This window comes from Nycticebus coucang, chromosome 5 (assembly GCF_027406575.1).
Source record: "Nycticebus coucang isolate mNycCou1 chromosome 5, mNycCou1.pri, whole genome shotgun sequence".
Taxonomy (NCBI): domain Eukaryota; kingdom Metazoa; phylum Chordata; class Mammalia; order Primates; family Lorisidae; genus Nycticebus; species Nycticebus coucang.
In genome coordinates this window covers 17,276,723-17,295,024 of record NC_069784.1, presented here as the reverse complement: position 1 = coordinate 17,295,024, position 18,302 = coordinate 17,276,723, and the positions used below count along the sequence as shown (strand labels likewise).

Genomic DNA, 18,302 nt, shown 5'->3' with positions numbered 1-18,302 from the left:
CTAGGATTACAGGCATAATTCACTAGCCTGAATGGGTTATTTGGGGGTTTTTTTTGTTGGTGGTGATGAACTTTTAGGAGTCTTTAAATATTCTAGTTATTAATTCCTTATCAGATATATAATTTGCAGTTATTTTTTCCTACTCCATAGGTTGCTTTTTCCCTCTCTTATTTGTGTCCTTTGATACACAGAAGGTTGTTTTTTTTTTGTTTTTTGGCCCAATTTGTCTATCTATCTTCTCATTCCAAGAATTTATTGCCAACTCCAATATCATGAAGCCTTTCTCCTGTTTGGTTTCTTCTAAGATTTTTTATAGTTGTAGCCCTAATGTTTATTGGGTCTTTGATCCATTTCGAATTAATTTTTGTATATGATGTAAGTTAAAGAGTCCAACACATGGATATCAAGTTATCTCAGAATGATTTGTGGAAAAGACTGTCCTTGATAAAAATGATTTGACCATCAATGTGAGGGTTTATTTCCAAACACTCTCTTCTATTTCATTGATCTTTATGTCTGTCTTTTACCAGTATCAACTGTATTAATTGTAGTAGCTTTGTAGTAAGTTTTGAAACCAGAAGTGTGATGCCTCCATTTTTTTTTTCTAGTTTTCTCAAGATTGTTTTGGCTATGGGGGCTGGGAGGGGGGGCGTCTACATTATCTTTTATATTTATCTGCATAGTTACCTTTAGAACTGCACTTAATTCTTCATGTAAATTCAAGTTTCTGCCTAATATCCTTTCATTTTGGCCCAAAGAACTTAGTTTAGTATTTTTCTAGGAAAACTATGCTAGTGATGAATCAATCCTTCCCTTCCTTTCCCTTCCCTCCCCTTCCCTCCCCTTCCCTTCCCTTCCCTCTGCTCCCCTCCCCTCCCCTTCCCTTCCCTTCCCTTCCCTTGACAGAATCTTCCTCTCACCCAGTCTGGAAGGCAGCAGCACCATCATAGCTCACTATAAACTTGGACTTCTGGACTCAGCCATTCTCCCACTGCAGCCTCCTGAAGCATGTGCCACAATGACTACAGGCCCATGCCACCAAGATGGGCTAATTTTTTTTTTTTTATTCTTGTTTTGTAGAGATAGGCTTCACTACGTTGTGCAGGCTGATCTCAGTTTTTATTTATTTGGGAATGTCCTAATATTTTTCTTCATTTTTAAAGGGGAGGTTTATCGGATATAAAATTCTTGGTTGATAGTCTTTTCTTTTAACATATTTGCTCTGAATATGTTATTCCACTACCTCCTGACCCTTATTGTGTTGTGAGACATTAACTGTTAATCTGCTTAAGGACATGACAAGTCTTTTCTCTTTCTGCTTTCCAGGTTCGTTCTTTGTCTAGCACATTCAAGAGTTTGACTATGATGTGTCTAGGGAAGTTTGTAGAGCTTCTTGGATGTGTAGGTTAATATTTTTCATCAAATTTGGGATATTTTCAGCCATTATTTCCTCACATATTCTTTTTGACCCATTTTATCTCTCCTTCCCTTCTGACACCTATCATGCATATGTTGGTATAATGGTGTCCTATAGGTCTCTAAGTCTCCGTTCATTTCCCTTCATTATTTTTGTTCTTTCTACTCCTCAGACTTGGTAATATCAACAAACTTATTTTCATGTTAAGTTTTTTTCTTCAGCCTATTGAAATCTGCTGTTGAGCCTATATAGTAAATTTTCATTTTAGTTATTGTACTTTTCAATTCCAGAATTTCTATTTGTTTTTTCTATAATTTCTGTCCTTTATTACATTCTCTATTTTGATAAGACATCTTTCTTGTACTTTCCTTTAGTTCTGTAGACATGGTTTTCTTTAATTTTTTGAATGTCCCTAAAATAGCTAACTTAAAGTCTTTGTCTATTAAGTCCAACATCTGGGTTTCCTCAGGGACAGTTACTATTGATTGACTGACTGGTTTTTTTCCACTGTATATGGCCATACTTTCATGTTTCTTGGCATGTCTTATAATACTTTTATTGAAAATGGATGTTTGAAATAATATAATGTGGCATTTCTAGAAAACAAATTATTTTTCTTCAACCTAAATTTTGTGTTATGGTTCTTTGTTGTACTTGTTTGTTTAGTGACGTCTCTGAATTTTATAAAGTCTGTATTAATGGATATGGGTGAGCAATGACATCTCTGCTCACTTAGCTTAATGGTCAGCTGATTTTCTTAGGAGATTTCACAAGAGATTTTCTTAACCAGTAAGTCTCCTATTTTTACCAAGGGGGTCTGTGTGCATGTTGGAGCACCCCTTCAATGCTAAGCCAGGCAATTGACAACTTTGCCTTGGCCTTCACTTCTGCTGTCACAAAGCCTCAGAGTTAGTTAGATGGGAGGGCTCAGAGCCTCCCATAAACTTTAACAGTTTTCAAGACTACTGCAGAATTGGAAAGATGAGCGTGGGAACAGGGAAAGTTAAAATTCCACAAAGCTCACTGTTCTTACTGAGGGTCAAGTCTTCTTCGAAAAATAAATGGTCCTCAGAGCATTTTATTAATTTCCAAATTTCTGAAAACCTTGGTAACAATTTTGCCACTTTTCTCATTGTTTATATAGTAGACAAAATTCTAGGAGGCCATTATTCTACGATTTTTTGCCACTTCCTAAATTTCTCATCTTGACTACATTTATTTAAATATCTATTTATTAGTTTTTTGAGACAAAGTCTCAATCTATTGCCCTGAGTTGAGTGCCATGGCATCATAGCTCACAGTAACCTCAAACTCTTGGTCTCAAGCGATCCTCTTGCCTCAGCCTCCCCAGTAGCTGGGACTGTTAAGTGTGGACCATAACACCCAGCTAATTTTTCTATTTTTAGTAGAGATGGGGTCTTGCTGTTTCTCAGGCTGGTCTTAAACTCCTGAGTACAAGTAATCCACCCACCTCGCCTCCCAGAGTGCTAGGATTACAGGCGTGAGCCGCCACACCCAACCAGTACACATCTTTTTCATATTCTGTGTAATGAAATGGAAGAATATGTAAAGCACTTATGCTGCACCCTGAAGTAAAATAGTTGCCTCAAATAAAAGCACTGTACAACTGTTTCAGTTGCAAAGTCAACTAGCTCCTTTTATCACATAATGCCAATTTTCTTGATAGACTACCAGTGCTATTAAGACATGAGTATTTGGCATAAGTTTTCCTGAAAATGAATAAAGAAAGCCAGTAATTTCAAGAAAAATAATTGACAGAATTTGATGCCAGTGATAAATTTTAAGTGATCAAGTGAAAATACAAATTTGGCAAAATTGGTGTCTATCACTATAAATGTGACAGCTTCCCAGTATTTACATTTCTCTGATAAGCAATTATGTTAACAAATGTCATTTTTAACATGAAGTAATAAAATGTGTCTGTGTTTGAAAGATCTGTGTAATACCATGAGTCAAAGTTTTCTGAATGATCAATGCACGATGTTAACAAAATCGTGCACAGGAAAAAGATCCCATGAAAATACAAGACAGACCAAAAGATCTTAATATAAAAGAGGACAAATAGCCCATCAGTATGGGTTCAGTTTTCACATTGCAGCTAACCTTTAAGAAACTAGTACTTGTCAAGTTTGAGTATAATGTCAAAGAAGAAAATCCATAATTATCTGAAAAAGCTACTAAAATACTTCTCTTTCTACATGTGTGTCTCTATGAAGCCAGGATTTCTTCCCTTATTTCAACTAAAATAACATAGCACAACCAGTTGACTACAAAAGCAAACATGAGAATTTAATCATCATCTGTTAATTCAGACGTTTAAAGCAATGTACAGAAGTGTAAAACACAGCCACGTTTTCTGCTTTTGTTTTTGAAAATAGTTTTTATAAAAATATTTTATTTCATTAACATGTAATGAGTTTATTGTTATATTAAAGCAATTAACACAAATAGTTTTAAATTTTGTGCTTTGATTTCTACTGTAGCAAAAGTTATGACTCAACAAGAACAAGCCTGATAATGAAGAGTTTGAAAACCACTGTGTTAGATTCTCTGATTAAAGCCTTTGATCACCAACAGGGATTAGGTGGAAAATGGAAAGGTGGCTATTGGTTAGCACTTAATTCAGTTTCCCATATTTATTGCCAAGATTTTTGGGTGGCCTGTATCCAAAATCTGCCCATTCACACAAGCAAGTTGATCAGAATTACTTAGACTGCAGAACGTTTTAGGCTAACCTTTTCTGCTTCTTTTACCTAGAAAGCTCTCCCGCCCCTTCTTCTAACAATTTGCATTTATTCTCCAGATCTCAGCTCACATATCACTGCCTCAGGGAAGCCCTCCCTGACCAATACCTTCTACCTTCTTAAGTTTTCCAGATGTCACTGATTCTAATTTCTCTCATACATTCACTTACTTTTCTTTCACAGCATACATCACGATCTGTAATTATGTGTTTGAGAGTGATTTGATTAATAACTCTCTCCCCTCTAAACTGAAAATCCATAAGGGCAATTTTCTTTTTTGCTTACCATTTTATCCTCAATCACGGTGTTTGGCAGTATACATGTGCAGACTGAGTCAATTATTTTCCAATATGAAAACCACATGTTGAGGCGAGGAAGATGGTGTTTTATTGATCGTTCTATCATTTTAAATAGTTTTTCAAATTACCAACCATGACTTATGAGAGATCTCTTGAAAACAGTTTCTATTATATGGACCTCCAAGTCAAAAAATAGCAGGACAATGACTCTGAGAGAAAGAAATTAGATCACTTGGTTCACTTACACAAATGCAATTTCCCAGAAGCTTCTCCCAACTCATGCTTCTTAGTTGGCAAGCTTATTTTCTTGGAAAAAAAAAAAATTATAAAAAATGACTTCTACTAGTGATTAGGCCGAGTCTTTCTCTAAAAATATCTTTTATTAACTTCAGGAAGGGATTGAATTCCTTCTGTATTATTTCTTTTGGGACTAATGGAACATTTTCCAACTTCAGAAATCATTTTAAGACCGCACAAGTATCACATTAAACTAATGTGGTAACTACCTCAGGACAGTAGTATTTTATTCTATTTTCCTTCCAAGAATGTAACTGTTAAAAATGACTACAATTATTTATTCTTCACTTTACAATTTATTAACTGAGGGGAATCATATTTCACGCTCTTCCAGTTGAGTAACTTTGTGTGTGTGTTTTCGTGTAACAGAGACAAATGGTTTTTCATTGGAGGGCTCTAAAATTTGGTCCTATTTTAATTAGGAGACCTTTAAGATTTGAATGACGGCAGCCTATTGTCCTTACAGATAGCTAGGCAATATTTGAAAAATCTGTCTAGCCATAAGAGATACAAAACCCCTTCAGATAATAAGTCTAGGGAACTCTAACAGCAGTGCCTTCAGAATTTACAGCCTTTACTTTAGAACACACAGCGTTGATACTGTTATCTTGAATGGTTTTGTTTTACACAGAAACAATTGGACATCAATGCCGCGATTCAAGCCTTGATTGAATCAAATACTGCCCTACAGATGGAGGTGATATATCTGGTTTTATTTATATTGGCACTAACAATATACAAATTAAACAGAATTTTTTTTTTTGGAGGCCAAAATGTGGCATTATCCCAAAGATTGTATTTAAAACAGATTGAAAACACAAAGCCATGTACGACGTAAGTGGTGTTAGAATAATTAAACAGAAATATATGCTTAGAATATTTTGTAAGGAACATGTTTAAACAAAAATGTAGCATTATTAAAGTATTTGTAAGGAATTTGGTACTATGGAAGAAAATAGTTAAATGAAATTAGCCATGATTCTTAAGATGGACTATGTTGGTATCCATCATTACTACTCATTTCTCTTATTTAAACTCGAATTATTCAATGTGCATTTAAAAAAAACACATTCCACCATATTCTTAGGTTATAGCTGGATTATAGCTTAAGGGTACATGTGAAACTTAGTAAATGTAGAATATAAATGTCTTAACACAATAACTAGGAAAATGCCAGCAAGGCTACATTAACCAGTGAGATGAAAATACGTCAAATGGTCTATAAAACCAGTGTATGGTGCCCCATGATCGCATTAATATACACAGCTATGATTTAATAATAAAATAAAATTTAAAAAATAATAAAAATAAAAACATTATATAGTAGGGATAGTAATTCTTATATCAGCTTGAAAACTATGTGGATTTAATCTTTATTAACTATGTGGTCCTGGTTAATAAAGTATGCACATATGTCTACACTTAAATATAAACTGTTCTTTACATTCTGTCCCCAACTCACTACACATGAAGGAACACATTCTTCTTCTGCCTTGATCTATGTTGGTTTTTAGGGGCTTTTGCTTATATGATTCTTATGATGACTTGGCAGAGCTACCAGAATACTGAAGTGACTTTCATCAACCACAGTGCAGAGATATTCAAAACCCTGAGCTACCTTAGCAATTTACTGCACCGCATCAGGAATCCTCTTGGCACGCGAGATAACCCAGCTCGAATCTGCAAAGATTTGCTTAACTGTGAGCACAAAGCATCAGACGGTAAGTTCTTGGTTTCCTCAAACTCTGATGTCTCATTTCATGTCCTCGTTTAAGTGTGTTTGAAATTTGCCAATGCCTTCATTCCAGATCATAGTCATTTCAATAAAACCCTGACAGAATCCATTTTGATGTCATCAAGAATAAAATACTCTCAGAAGAAAACATGCTTCTGATGCCACCCTACCCCCAGCTATACTAAGAGTATTTTACTCTTGGTGACATTAAAATGGCTTTTGCCAGGATTTTATCAAAATGATAAAGCATATTTATATGAAAAATTAAAAGAGGTAGAATTGACCTTTGGGTTGACAGCACCACCTGTCACACTTGGTAATTCAAAAACCACCAAAGTTAACAACATAGAGAAAGATATTACAGACTCACCTTCACCACACTCCCTAAAAGAGTACTTTTTATATAAAATTGAATTTAAATGCCCAATTTTGGAATTAGTGACCATGAAAATTAGTGGTTTACCATTCTTGGAAGTTTATTATCCCCACACAGATGCCCCAAATTCATTAACCAGAGGGGCAAAACCAAATTAAATTAGTACCATTAAGGAAAGTTTTTAAACCAGTGTGCCATGAGAGGATCTTAGGTGTACTACGAAAAATTTTAAAGATCATTATTTTGGAAAGAAGTTCAAAGAACAGTAAGTACGTTCTTTTTTTTAATCTTTTTCTTTTTTCTGATCAACATAATTTAAGTGTGCCATGGAAGTTTAACTATAGGTTCAAGTATGCCACAAGATTAAAAAGGTTAAAAAACACTGTTTTAAACCAAGAGGAGAAATCACCAATTAAATAGGGGAAACCCTGTTTGCTCTAATATATCATTTCATTTTAATTTCTATTTGACCTATGGTCAGCTATATAATCAATATTATATCACCTTTTTGCTATAAACTCTAGTCCTAACACAATAACACATTTGGAAAAAAGTGTGATTTGAAAAAGCCATGTAGTATAATTCTAAAGGGTGAATAGTAGTCATTTTAATTTTGTATATACATACATCACACACATATATACATACTCTTGTCCAAAATATCTTTTTCCATCCCAGAAGTGCAATGAAAATATTCATTTTACTTATATTAATACAATATTTCCTTCTATAGATATTCCTTGCCCTAGATGAATATGTAAATTAATATTTACAATTCTAGCTGCCTACAATAATACTATGCTTGATTCTTTCCTATATTCGAGGGCATAAAAATGCAGTGCTATAGATTTTAAAGGTACAAGGACATATAAGACATATAAGATCAGCACGAAATCTAACACAGGGTAGGCCTGCCTTGTAGGAGAAATAGCTAAGTGGTGTGGATTGTGGAGTTGTCGGAATGGTCTTACTTCATCACTAGGAGATGACAAGTGCTATAGAGAAAAACATAGTACAGGGGAGGGGGATAAGGAAACCGCAGTTAAATAGAATAGTCCGATGAGCGTCTGTGAGAATGTGACGTGGAGTAGTATCAGAAGGATGGAAAGCAGCAAGCCATGAAAATCTAGAGAAAGAGCTTTCCAGGCAGAAGGAATCAACGCCGAGCCCTGAGCCTGGGTGTCTACTCCAGCATGTTCCAGGGTCAGCAAGAAGGCCAGTGTGCCTGGGAGAGAGAGAGTGCATACTGGGGAGAGGTGTAGGAAATGAAGTCAGAAAGATACGAAGAAACCAGAAAATACAGGGCATTCCAGACTACTCAAAAGTCTCCAGCTTTCACCTTGAACAAGATAAGCCGCTGGAAATTGTTAAGCAAAGCAATGACATGGTTTGACTTTTTTAAAGTATGACTCTGGCTAATGTAAAGAGGAGGACAGAGGCAGAGTAAGGAATAATAATAAACCAAGGGAGATCATCATGGGTTGGACTCGCAGTGGCCACAGGGAAAGTGGTAAAAACGTGGTCATATTTTTAAATACACTTTAAGATAGACTCTGAAGTTTTTATTGACAGATTGGATGTGAGCTGTGAGAGAAATAGAATAATTAAGGACAACACTGAGATATTTTTTAACAATCGAAGGATAGGATTATTGGTAATAGAGATGAAGAAGACCTCAGGAGAAGCCAAGTTTGGAGGAAAAAAGCAGTTTAGTTTTGAAGATACTTAGTTTGAGATGGCTATGAGCTATTCAATTAAGAATGTTAAGTAGATGCTGAACTATTCAAGTTCAAGATCAACAGGGAGGTCCTGGCTAAGGCTACAAATTATGAAGTCATTCACATATAAATGGTATCTAATGTCTGTAACTGCTTAAGATGACCTATAGTAGGTAAAGAAAGTGCGGGCGGCGCCTGTGGCTCAAGGAGTAGGGCGCCGGTCCCATATGCCGGAGGTGGCGGGTTCAAAACCCAGCCCCGGCCAAAAAAAAAAAGTGGTTGCAGCAAAACCTTGGGCCGTCCCTTGTGGGACTGTTTCTTAGGTGCCTGTGGGTCAGTCGGTAAGGCGCCGGCCCCATATACCGAGGGTGGCGGGTTCAAACCCGGCCCCGGCCAAACTGCAACCAAAAAATAGCCAGGCCTTGTGGTGGGCGCCTGTAGTCCCAGCTACTTGGGAGGCTGAGGCAAGAGAATCGCTTAAGCCCAGGAGTTGGAGGTTGCCGTGAGCTGTGTGAGGCCACGGCACTCTACCGAGGACCATAAAGTGAGGCTCTGTCTCTACAAAAAAAAAAAAAAAAAAGAAAGTGAAGAGGTTTCCCATGTTTAGCGGTCAGGGAAGTGAGGAGGAACTAGGAAAGAAAACTGAGAAGAAGCTCTAATTGAGACAGGAGGAAAACTAGATGAATGCGGTGTCCTGGAATCTAACCCAGAAATGTTCGCCAGAGGAGGAAGACAGAGTTGGCTGGTCAGGGTCAGGTAAGGTGAAGACCGAGAAATGCTGCTGGATTTGGTAGTGCAGAGGTCACTGAGGACCTGCGTCCAGAGCAGGGAAGATTTACAGCAGTAGTTACAACCTTGTCAGGTTTCAAGTATAGAGTATAACTGTCTTAACACAATAATTAAGTAAATGAGGTGAGGGATATATTAACCAGTGCAATGTAAGCATTCCAAATTGTATATGAAATCGGCACATTGTACCCTATAAATGCATTAATGTATACATGATCTACCTCTTTATGATTTAATGAAAAGAGAATATGATGGAGCTAGAGACTTGGCACCCCCTGTAATGAAGCAGGTAATTCAATTACCTGACTAGATTAATTAAAAAAAAAAATAAAGTTAAAGCATAAAATGGCTGACAAACAGTACAGAACTTGCAAGCCAAGACTTTGAAGAAGATGGCAGAGATGAACCCAGCACTCTGAGCTACTTTTGCCTGAGGTATGTTGAAAAGCTGAGTGATACTTTTGGTGACTTCATGGCAAAAATAGATCCACCCTTCCTTGTTCATTTTTTTCAGAATATTGAACATTTTATAAAATTTCTAGAATTGACTGGGGTCTGATGTGGGCTTCCAGTTTTATCCAGTGGGGTAAAAACATGCTTTCTCTTCTAAGAAATACTTTCCAATGATTAGTGAATGAGAACCGATGGAAACAGAACATAACAGAAAAAGACTCAAAAGCAAGACTAGAAGAAGCAGAATTTAAATCTGCAGGTGTATTAAATAAGTCTTACATAGGAATACAGTTTACTATGAGAGAGAAGACAGAATACGTTGTGCAAGTCCAAACAGGTGGGTAGATATTATAGTGGGGGCTTATGTAGATTCTCATTGATAGTTTCAGTTGTCTTGGTGAAACTAGAAGGTTATTAGTCAAGAATAAGAATGAAGGAAAGGCTGAGTGCAGGAGCCCACACCTGAAATCCTTGCCCTCTGGGAGGTAGAGATGGGAGCTCAGGAGTTCGAGACCAGCCTGAGCAAGAGCAAGACCCCCATATGTACTAAAACCAGAAAAATGAGCCATGCATTACGGCAGGTGCCTCTAGGCCCAGCTACTCAGGAGGCTGAGGCAGGAGGATTGCTTGAGCCCAGGAGTTTGAGGCTAATGTGAGCTAGGCTGATAGTAGGACGCTCTAGCCTGGGGCAACAAAGTAAAACTCTGTCTCAAAAAAAAAAAGAATAAAGGAATACATATAAGATTGATGACTAGGAAAGGAACAGAGGACTTGAACTCCGGAAATATGGTATTATTATCTAGCAGATTCACAGACACATCTGAATTTAAAGTGAGGCCCATCAGCATAGCTGTGTTTTTCTCCTGCCAGGTGCAGACACAGGTTAGGGAGAACAAACCGAATTTATGTGGGGTCCAGGATTTATGAGACAAGTGCAATGAAGTGAGGCAGGGCAAGGGCATTAACGGTGTTTATGATTATAGTAATAGATGGTGAGAGTTATGCTGGGTAAGAGGGGAAGTGAACACATGATCATGAGGGACAAGGAAAATGTGACAGTATCAATGATAAGACTAGAAAATTATTGGACTCAGGACTCTAAAGGGAGTGAATGGTTAAGAGAAGTGAAATTCCAGAGGAGATGCCGTTGCAGCTGATAACAAAGTCTAGGGTATGGCCTTGAAAGGTAGTAAAATAATATGTGGGGTTTGGGAAGGGTACAAGATCATTGGTGGACAAGTAAGGGGGCATTGCAGAATATAGTTCAAGGAACTCAGAGGCCAAGGTATGGGAAGAATCATCCTTGTGGATTTAAAATCACCAAGAATTTGGTCATTCATAGGTTTTCCGAACATGAAAGCAAGCCAGAAACAAAAATAGTCAGTGATCGCTGCAGACACCAGGAAGGGGTAATGGGTGATAGAATTTGACGATAGTAATTTCAACATGGGGTGTTTTCATGGGAGAGTGGCAGGAATAGTCTGAAAGTGACACGGAAGGACAAGGAAGGCACTTTCCTACTGTCAGGCACAGTACTGCAGAGGCTACGAGGGAACCAGTGCTACGAGGGGCAGTTTTGAGTCAGAATATTTAAGTTCACAAAGGACATATTATGACATAGGACTTTGTCTGGAGCTCAGCCTAGCTTGAAGGAAATTATGAAACGCCCACCAGTTCACCACTGTATAACACGATATAATGCCTGAATTCAAAGCATTTTACCCCATGTACGTGTGACACAAGAGTTTGATGGAAAACCTTTCATAAAGAATTTATTATTAGCTCATATAAGTGTAGGAAAGTATTTCTTGGAAGACAAGATACGGTGAAAGTTTGTTTATCCCACAGGATAGAGCTGGAAGCCTGTACCAGATCCTGGTGAAAAAATGCAGCTGTAACTTGTACAGACATTATAAAATGTTCAAATTTCTAAAGAGAAGGGACTAGGAAGAGTGCATCTGATTCATCTTTTTCTTCCATATTTCAGTAGATCAGTGGTTCTCCAGATGTGATCCCTGGACCAGAGTTAGATTTTGTTAGAAATACAGATTCTTAAGCCTTCCCCCAGACTTAATGAATTAGCAACTCTGGGGGATGGGCCTTGCCTGCTGTGTGTGTGGAGTGGGGGATGGCAGGAGGGCGGGTTTTTAGTTTTTTTTTGTTTTTTTTTTTTTTTGAGACTGAGTCCACCTCTGCATCTCCTGGGCTAGAGTGCCATAGCCTCAGCCTAGCTCACAGCAACCTCAAACTCCTGTGCTCAAGCAATCCTCCTGCCTCAGCCTCCTGAGTAGCTGGGACTAAAGGGACCTGCCACCACACCCATCTAGTTTGTCTATTTTTACTAGAGATGGGACTCACTCTTACTCAGGCTGGTCTAAAACCCCTGAGCTCAAGGGATTCTCCCGCCTTGCCTCAGCCTCCCAGAGTGCTAGGATTGTAGGGGGATCCACCATGCCCAGCCTGGGTGTTTTAAGGATGCTTTGATGCACACTGAAATTTAAAAACCACTGCAATGGAGGACAGTCTTTACCCTTTGAACAACCAACTCAGCAAGTATATATTTTGAAGGTTAAGTAGAATAGAAGAGAGGAGAGTGTTTGAGGATGTTTTGGAAATCAGAGAAAACCCCGAAGAACTGAAGAAATCTTAGTTATGGAATAAGGGTGGAATGAACAAGGATCTGTACCTATTGTAAAAAATGATATTTGACAAAAACTGTTCAACTGTCTTGCCTTTTTAATGCACAAAAACAAGGCTGCCTCATTCAAACATTTCTTCAAAATGCTTTTTTGATATTCTGAGTCTGTTACTCTGGATTTAGGATGCTAGCTCAGAGCCTTTCGGCCTGAGTATTTGCTGTAGTCTGACTTCAGGTTCCATTTTATTCCCCTCGACCTTGAGTGGAGGCAAAGATTGGGCGGCGTACACAATGGGCACGTCAGTCTCTCCCACTGAAAAATCTGTAAGCGCACAGCACTGGAAACCATTTAATTGTATATTTTTCTTTCTGAAAACAAAAAATGTTTTGTTTTTATTTTATTTATCAGTATTACACCTGAAGATATATTTTTCCTAGCACAATTGAAGTTGTTTCTATTTTTAAATATCCATTTTAAGTCTCTAATGAATAAAAATAAACATAGGTACTCTAGTAACAGAAATATACACATATGCTCTAGTAACATCAACATTTCTACAAACTATGTAACTTTAGGCAATTGATTTTCAGCTACCGAGCTCATCTTTTTATCTGTAAGATAAGGCAATAAATTCAGCCATTTTGGTTAAAATTATAAAATGCCCTGAAATTGGTAAGCGTGTGAAAAATAGAGCATGTTTAGTATCAATTTTATATAATGCTTACAGCTTTCACTCATTCACTGAATGCAAATATATTTATAATCTTTTAAGACTGTGATAAGACTGTGACTTTTAATCTCATTACTGCATAGAAGACAAGTTATAGAGGCAAGTCGGTTTTATTTCATTTGCCTGATGCCAAGTGCAGGTATAATGAGGATTGACCCCTACTAGTCAGTATTTGAAATGTAGCCCATTTTTTACCATTAAAATTCACTAACAGCTACTATAAAAATTCTATACTTTTAAAACATTGTTTCATAGGATGGTTCAAATATATTTTATCGTGGCATTTAAATAACTTTATGTTTTCTTATAAACTAATAGGAAAATACTGGATTGATCCAAATCTCGGATGTCCTTCAGATGCCATTGAGGTTTTCTGCAATTTCAGTGCTGGTGGCCAGACATGCTTATCTCCTGTCTCTGTGACAAAGGCATGTATTGAATTTTTAAACATAGATTGCTATGTTGCACAGTTTCAGTGAACAATGATTTTTAAAATTCCATCACTTTAAACAATTATGAATTTAAAAAAAGAAAGCAAGGTATAATTCTCCATCTTATATAAGAATTAAATTACTTGTTTTTTTAAAAACATTTAATCAGTAAATCTTGACATTTTGACTGTGTATTTTAATGATTAGCTTAACTTGGCTTACTCTACTAATCAAGCTTCTAATTTCCTTTAAAAATTGTGCAACAAATGTGATGTTTTTATGCATTACACGTACATTGGAAAAAATCCCTGAACAGCGAGAGTGTTTGGAATTAATAATCAATGACCTAAAGTTTTGCTGAAAATTACATCAACATCATTAAAAGAAAAATGTTGCCACAAAAGCTTGCTGTTTTTGGTGATTTGCCGCACAATCATCTGTCTTAAACATCTACTGAATGCTATTTAGAACTTGTTTCAAGTATAATTCTATAAACCAAATGTTCAGAATGAATACAAGTTAGCTTGTCATAACACTAGGTGTTAGAAAAAGTATCTAAAAATCTGAAATCCCAGTTCTACCCGTAACATATATTGAAACCCAAACTGTGTTTCTTTCTTTTTCTGATCAAAGCACCTCGGTATATGACCAAGTAGTTATTTCTCATTGACAAAGAGCTGACACATGTGCCTTTGGCTTGTTTTTGCATCATAAAGGGTGGCAGCTAACATGTATGATTCCTTTAGCTGCATGTCACTGAACTGCCCTCTCCTCCTAAAATGCCATCCTTCACTAAGCAGGATGTTTCACCGATTTATCTCAATAGGAATGTACCATGATGACTCTGATTACTCCCAAAACAGAGGAGGGAAAGATTCTTCCATTCCTAGGGAATTTTGTGTCCCTCAAACGAAGAGCAGCTTCATAGACCTACTTCCAAAACATGCACATGGTCATCCACATGGCCCTGGAAGTTGGCCCAGGATTCTCATGGAAGGAAGGAGAGTGGGAGTCGGGATCTGTGCAAAGGGACAGGAGCAGTGAAGGAGCCGCACTCTGGTTCTCTCTGTGACTGAGTGCTCCATTTCTCCTACTCGTAAACCCAACGTCAGGCAGACTAGGGGGGTAGTCTTGCAGTCATGGTGCTGGGTTCTAGTTTCCCCTCTTCTGCTAACCTGGGGAATGATATTGCAAGTCCCCAGAGGGCCAGGCACAATGCTCAGTAAAGTACATTTGTCATTTCCAAGCCTGACAGCTGTCACGTCAGTTTTATGAACCTACTTTACCACCAAGGAAACTAAGAATCAGAAAGATGAAATATTTCAACAGTTTCTGATTGATCTGTAAAATGAGAGAATTGAATTACTTAAACTCTGATTTTTCTTATGATTATCCTTCCATGTTTTCATTTTTCCTCTCTTTTTGTGGCTGTTTTCTTTTTTTTTTTTGTTGTTGTTATTTGTTTTTCTTCTTCCTTACTTCATAACTAATTATCTTTCTAATTTTATATTTGGAGACTAATATAAATTCTTCCATAGGAACTATTTCTATTCACTTGCTTTATGTACATACCCCTGCTTAAATAATGCCAAAATAACAATAATAATAATAATAATGATAATAATAATATTGTCTAGACTTATAGGAAAATCTGTTTCCCTGTCCAAGCCTAGAGGATGTGCAATTAGACTCCTTAACTCCAATTTGTCCTGTATTGTTCACTTTATTAATTAATACTGGTTTGTGGATGTATTCATTTGTCTAATAAACATTTACTGATTACTCATTGTGTGACTGAAACTGTATTAGGAGTTGGCAACACCAAGAATAAGATTCTGTTCTTGTCCTTTTAAGCTCTCATAGTTAAAATTACTCAACCAAATTATTACAACTTATAACTTATCTTTAGAAACTCGCACGCAAATAAATCTCAAATGAAGCATAGGTGGAACTTGAGGTTTTTATGAAAAAAAACTAAATCATTAACCAAAAGCAAATTATTACTGCATTTTGGGTAACATGTACATTGTTTTCATTTTCATATTATAATAGCCTAATGGTATGCTGGAGCCAGTTTGTACAAGCTCAGGAGAGCTATTGTTAACATGTCTTCCCAAGGCCATGTTTCGTGATGTCACCTTGGTAGCTTGAAATTGGCAATGGTGGGAGTATTTCTACCATGAGGATCAGAAAATGCTACAAATCAGGGGCAGTGCCTGTGGCTCAAAGGAGTAGGGCGCTGGCCCCATATGCCAGAGGTGGCGGGTTCAAACCCAGCCCCAGCCAAAAACTGCAAAAAAAAAAAAAAAAGCTACAAATCAGAGATTTGCCCCCTACGACCACTCCAAAACAGTGGTTAAACCTTTACCAGCACCACTGACACTTAGATTTTAAGAAAATTAGTTTTCTCAGGCTGCCGTTTGAAGACTTTCTTCAAATTTCCCAAACTGTAAGTTTCTCAATTGCCACATCTTATAATCTGCATATTGTTTCTATGACATTAGTTGGAATTTGGAATTGGGAAAGTCCAGATGAACTTCCTTCATTTACTGAGCTTGGAAGCCACCCATACCATCACCATTCACTGTCTACACACCCCCGAGTGGGCAGGGGCGCGAGCAAGTGGCCTAGGCTTGCCTGTTGTTTTCAAGGGATGGAATGGCCAGATTTTTGAAGAAAATACTCTACTTGAACCTAAAGTGCTTTCAGATGACAGCAAGGTAAGGGGAAGACACTTTTAGAATTGTTCAATGTGACCCCTTGATAAAACTATAGAAGTAGAATAATCAGAGTGAAACTTTACTTATGCGCTAAAGATACAAAAGAGAAGTCAGGGGATTTTTGTTGTTGCTGGTGGTGGTGTTCTAATAGTCATCATCTGCAAGTAAGGTAGTAAATTTTAATGTGCCTGACTTGTAACCATATATTTTTCAGAACCTATCTTTTGTTGGTATCATATCTTATCAACTTTTGTCATACCAATTTATCAATCATAGATTTTTACATGCAAAACTCATGTTAATATATAAATTTAATTTATATTTCCCATGTGAAAAAATTATAACATACCTGGATGGATGGCTGGATGGCTGGATGGCTGGATGGATAGATAATCAGAGCATATAGATAAGTAGGTTTCTTTCACGTGTTTCCACTGCTGTAATTTTTTTTATTAATATTAAATCATAGCTGTGTACATTAATGCGATCATGGGTCCCCATATACTGGTTTTATAAACAGTTTGACACATTTTCATCACACTGGTTAACATTGCCTTCCTGGCATTTTCTTAGTTATTGTGTTAAGACAATTATATTCTACATTTACTAAGTTTCACATGTACCCTTGTAAGATGCACCGCAGGTGTAATCCCACCAATCACCCTCCCTCTGCCTATCCTCTCCCCTCCCTCACCTCCCTCTCCCCCTTCCCCATATTCTTAGGTTATAACTGGGTTATAGCTTTCATGTGAAAGCCATAAATCAGTTTCATAGTAGGGCTGAGTACATTGGATACTTTTTCTTCCATTCTTGACATACTTTACTAAAAAGAATATGTTCCAGCTCCATCGATGTAAACATGAAAGAGGTAAAGTCTCCATCTTTCTTTAAGGCTGCATAATATTCCACAGTGTACATAAACCACAATTTATTAATCCATTCGTGGATTGATAGGCACTTGGGCTTTTTCCATGACTTAGCAATTGTGAATTGGGCTGCAATAAGCATGCTGGTACAAATCTCATTACCACACAGAAGACAAGTTATAGAGGCAAGTCAGTTTTATTTCATATTGTCAATTCCTATACCTGATGCCAAATGCAGGTATAATGAGGATGGACTGGCCCTACTAGTCAGTATTTGAATTGTAGCCCATTTTTTACCATTAAAATTCAATAACAGATACTATAAAATTTCTACATGTTTAAAACATTGTTTCATAGAGTAAATGTTGGCAAACTATAGTCAACAGACCCACCACCTGTTATTGTAAATAAATTTTTATTGTAACACAATAAGCATGTAACACATGCTTGTTCATTTACTTACTATCAGTGGCTATTATCACACTACAATGCAAATTTGAGTAGATGTGACAGAGACTGCATGTCCCTCAAAGTCTAAAAATGGGCTCTCTTTCCCTTTAGAGAAGAGTTTTCCGACCCCTGTTATAGAGAGTAGGGTAGTCTACTTTATGTATGTACCACTGCTTACCCAAAGTGGCTTGGCGTCTGTCCTCATGTTCCGGGAAGCCCATGCTGTAGCATCTCTTGACATGTCCAGTGTACTCTACTTTTTCATAACATTGTATCTCCAGACAAATGGTGATTGGTATTTGAAAAATCATAGGCAAATGGTCAGAAGAGGATGGATCTTATTCTCTATATTCAAAGAGATCAGTATCATCAACATATTCATTTAACTTTTATAGTCTTGCCCAGAAACATTCAATGACTCACTAGTGCCTCTGAGCCACAAGCCATACTTACCAACTTTATTCAGTGCCTACAATAATCGGCCCCAACCTTCCTTTCTAGCTCAGGATTTCACTGGCTGAGTACTCTTCACTGTGGCCAAATTGTTCTATTCATTATAATAATGGTGATAATATTATCAGCAGCCCCTACATTGGTTAGGGGTTTGTTATAGGTAT

General features: G+C 37.2%; 1 protein-coding gene across 10 annotated transcripts in view; it reads left to right on the top strand.

Annotated features, from left to right (window-relative positions):
- COL24A1 (collagen type XXIV alpha 1 chain) overlaps positions 1–18,302 on the top strand; it is a 305,122-nt gene that overhangs the window by 283,780 nt on the left and 3,040 nt on the right. For 9 of the 10 annotated variants that reach the window (XM_053592398.1, XM_053592400.1, XM_053592399.1 and 6 more), the window contains 4 exons: positions 5,410–5,475; positions 6,331–6,499; positions 13,537–13,646; positions 16,154–16,369. In XM_053592398.1, coding sequence (XP_053448373.1) covers positions 5,410–5,475; positions 6,331–6,499; positions 13,537–13,646; positions 16,154–16,369 — 561 coding nt within the window. Of the gene's footprint in view, positions 1–5,409; positions 5,476–6,292; positions 6,500–13,536; positions 13,647–16,153; positions 16,370–18,302 lie in introns of those variants that run through there. The other variant, XM_053592406.1, reaches the window with a different exon arrangement.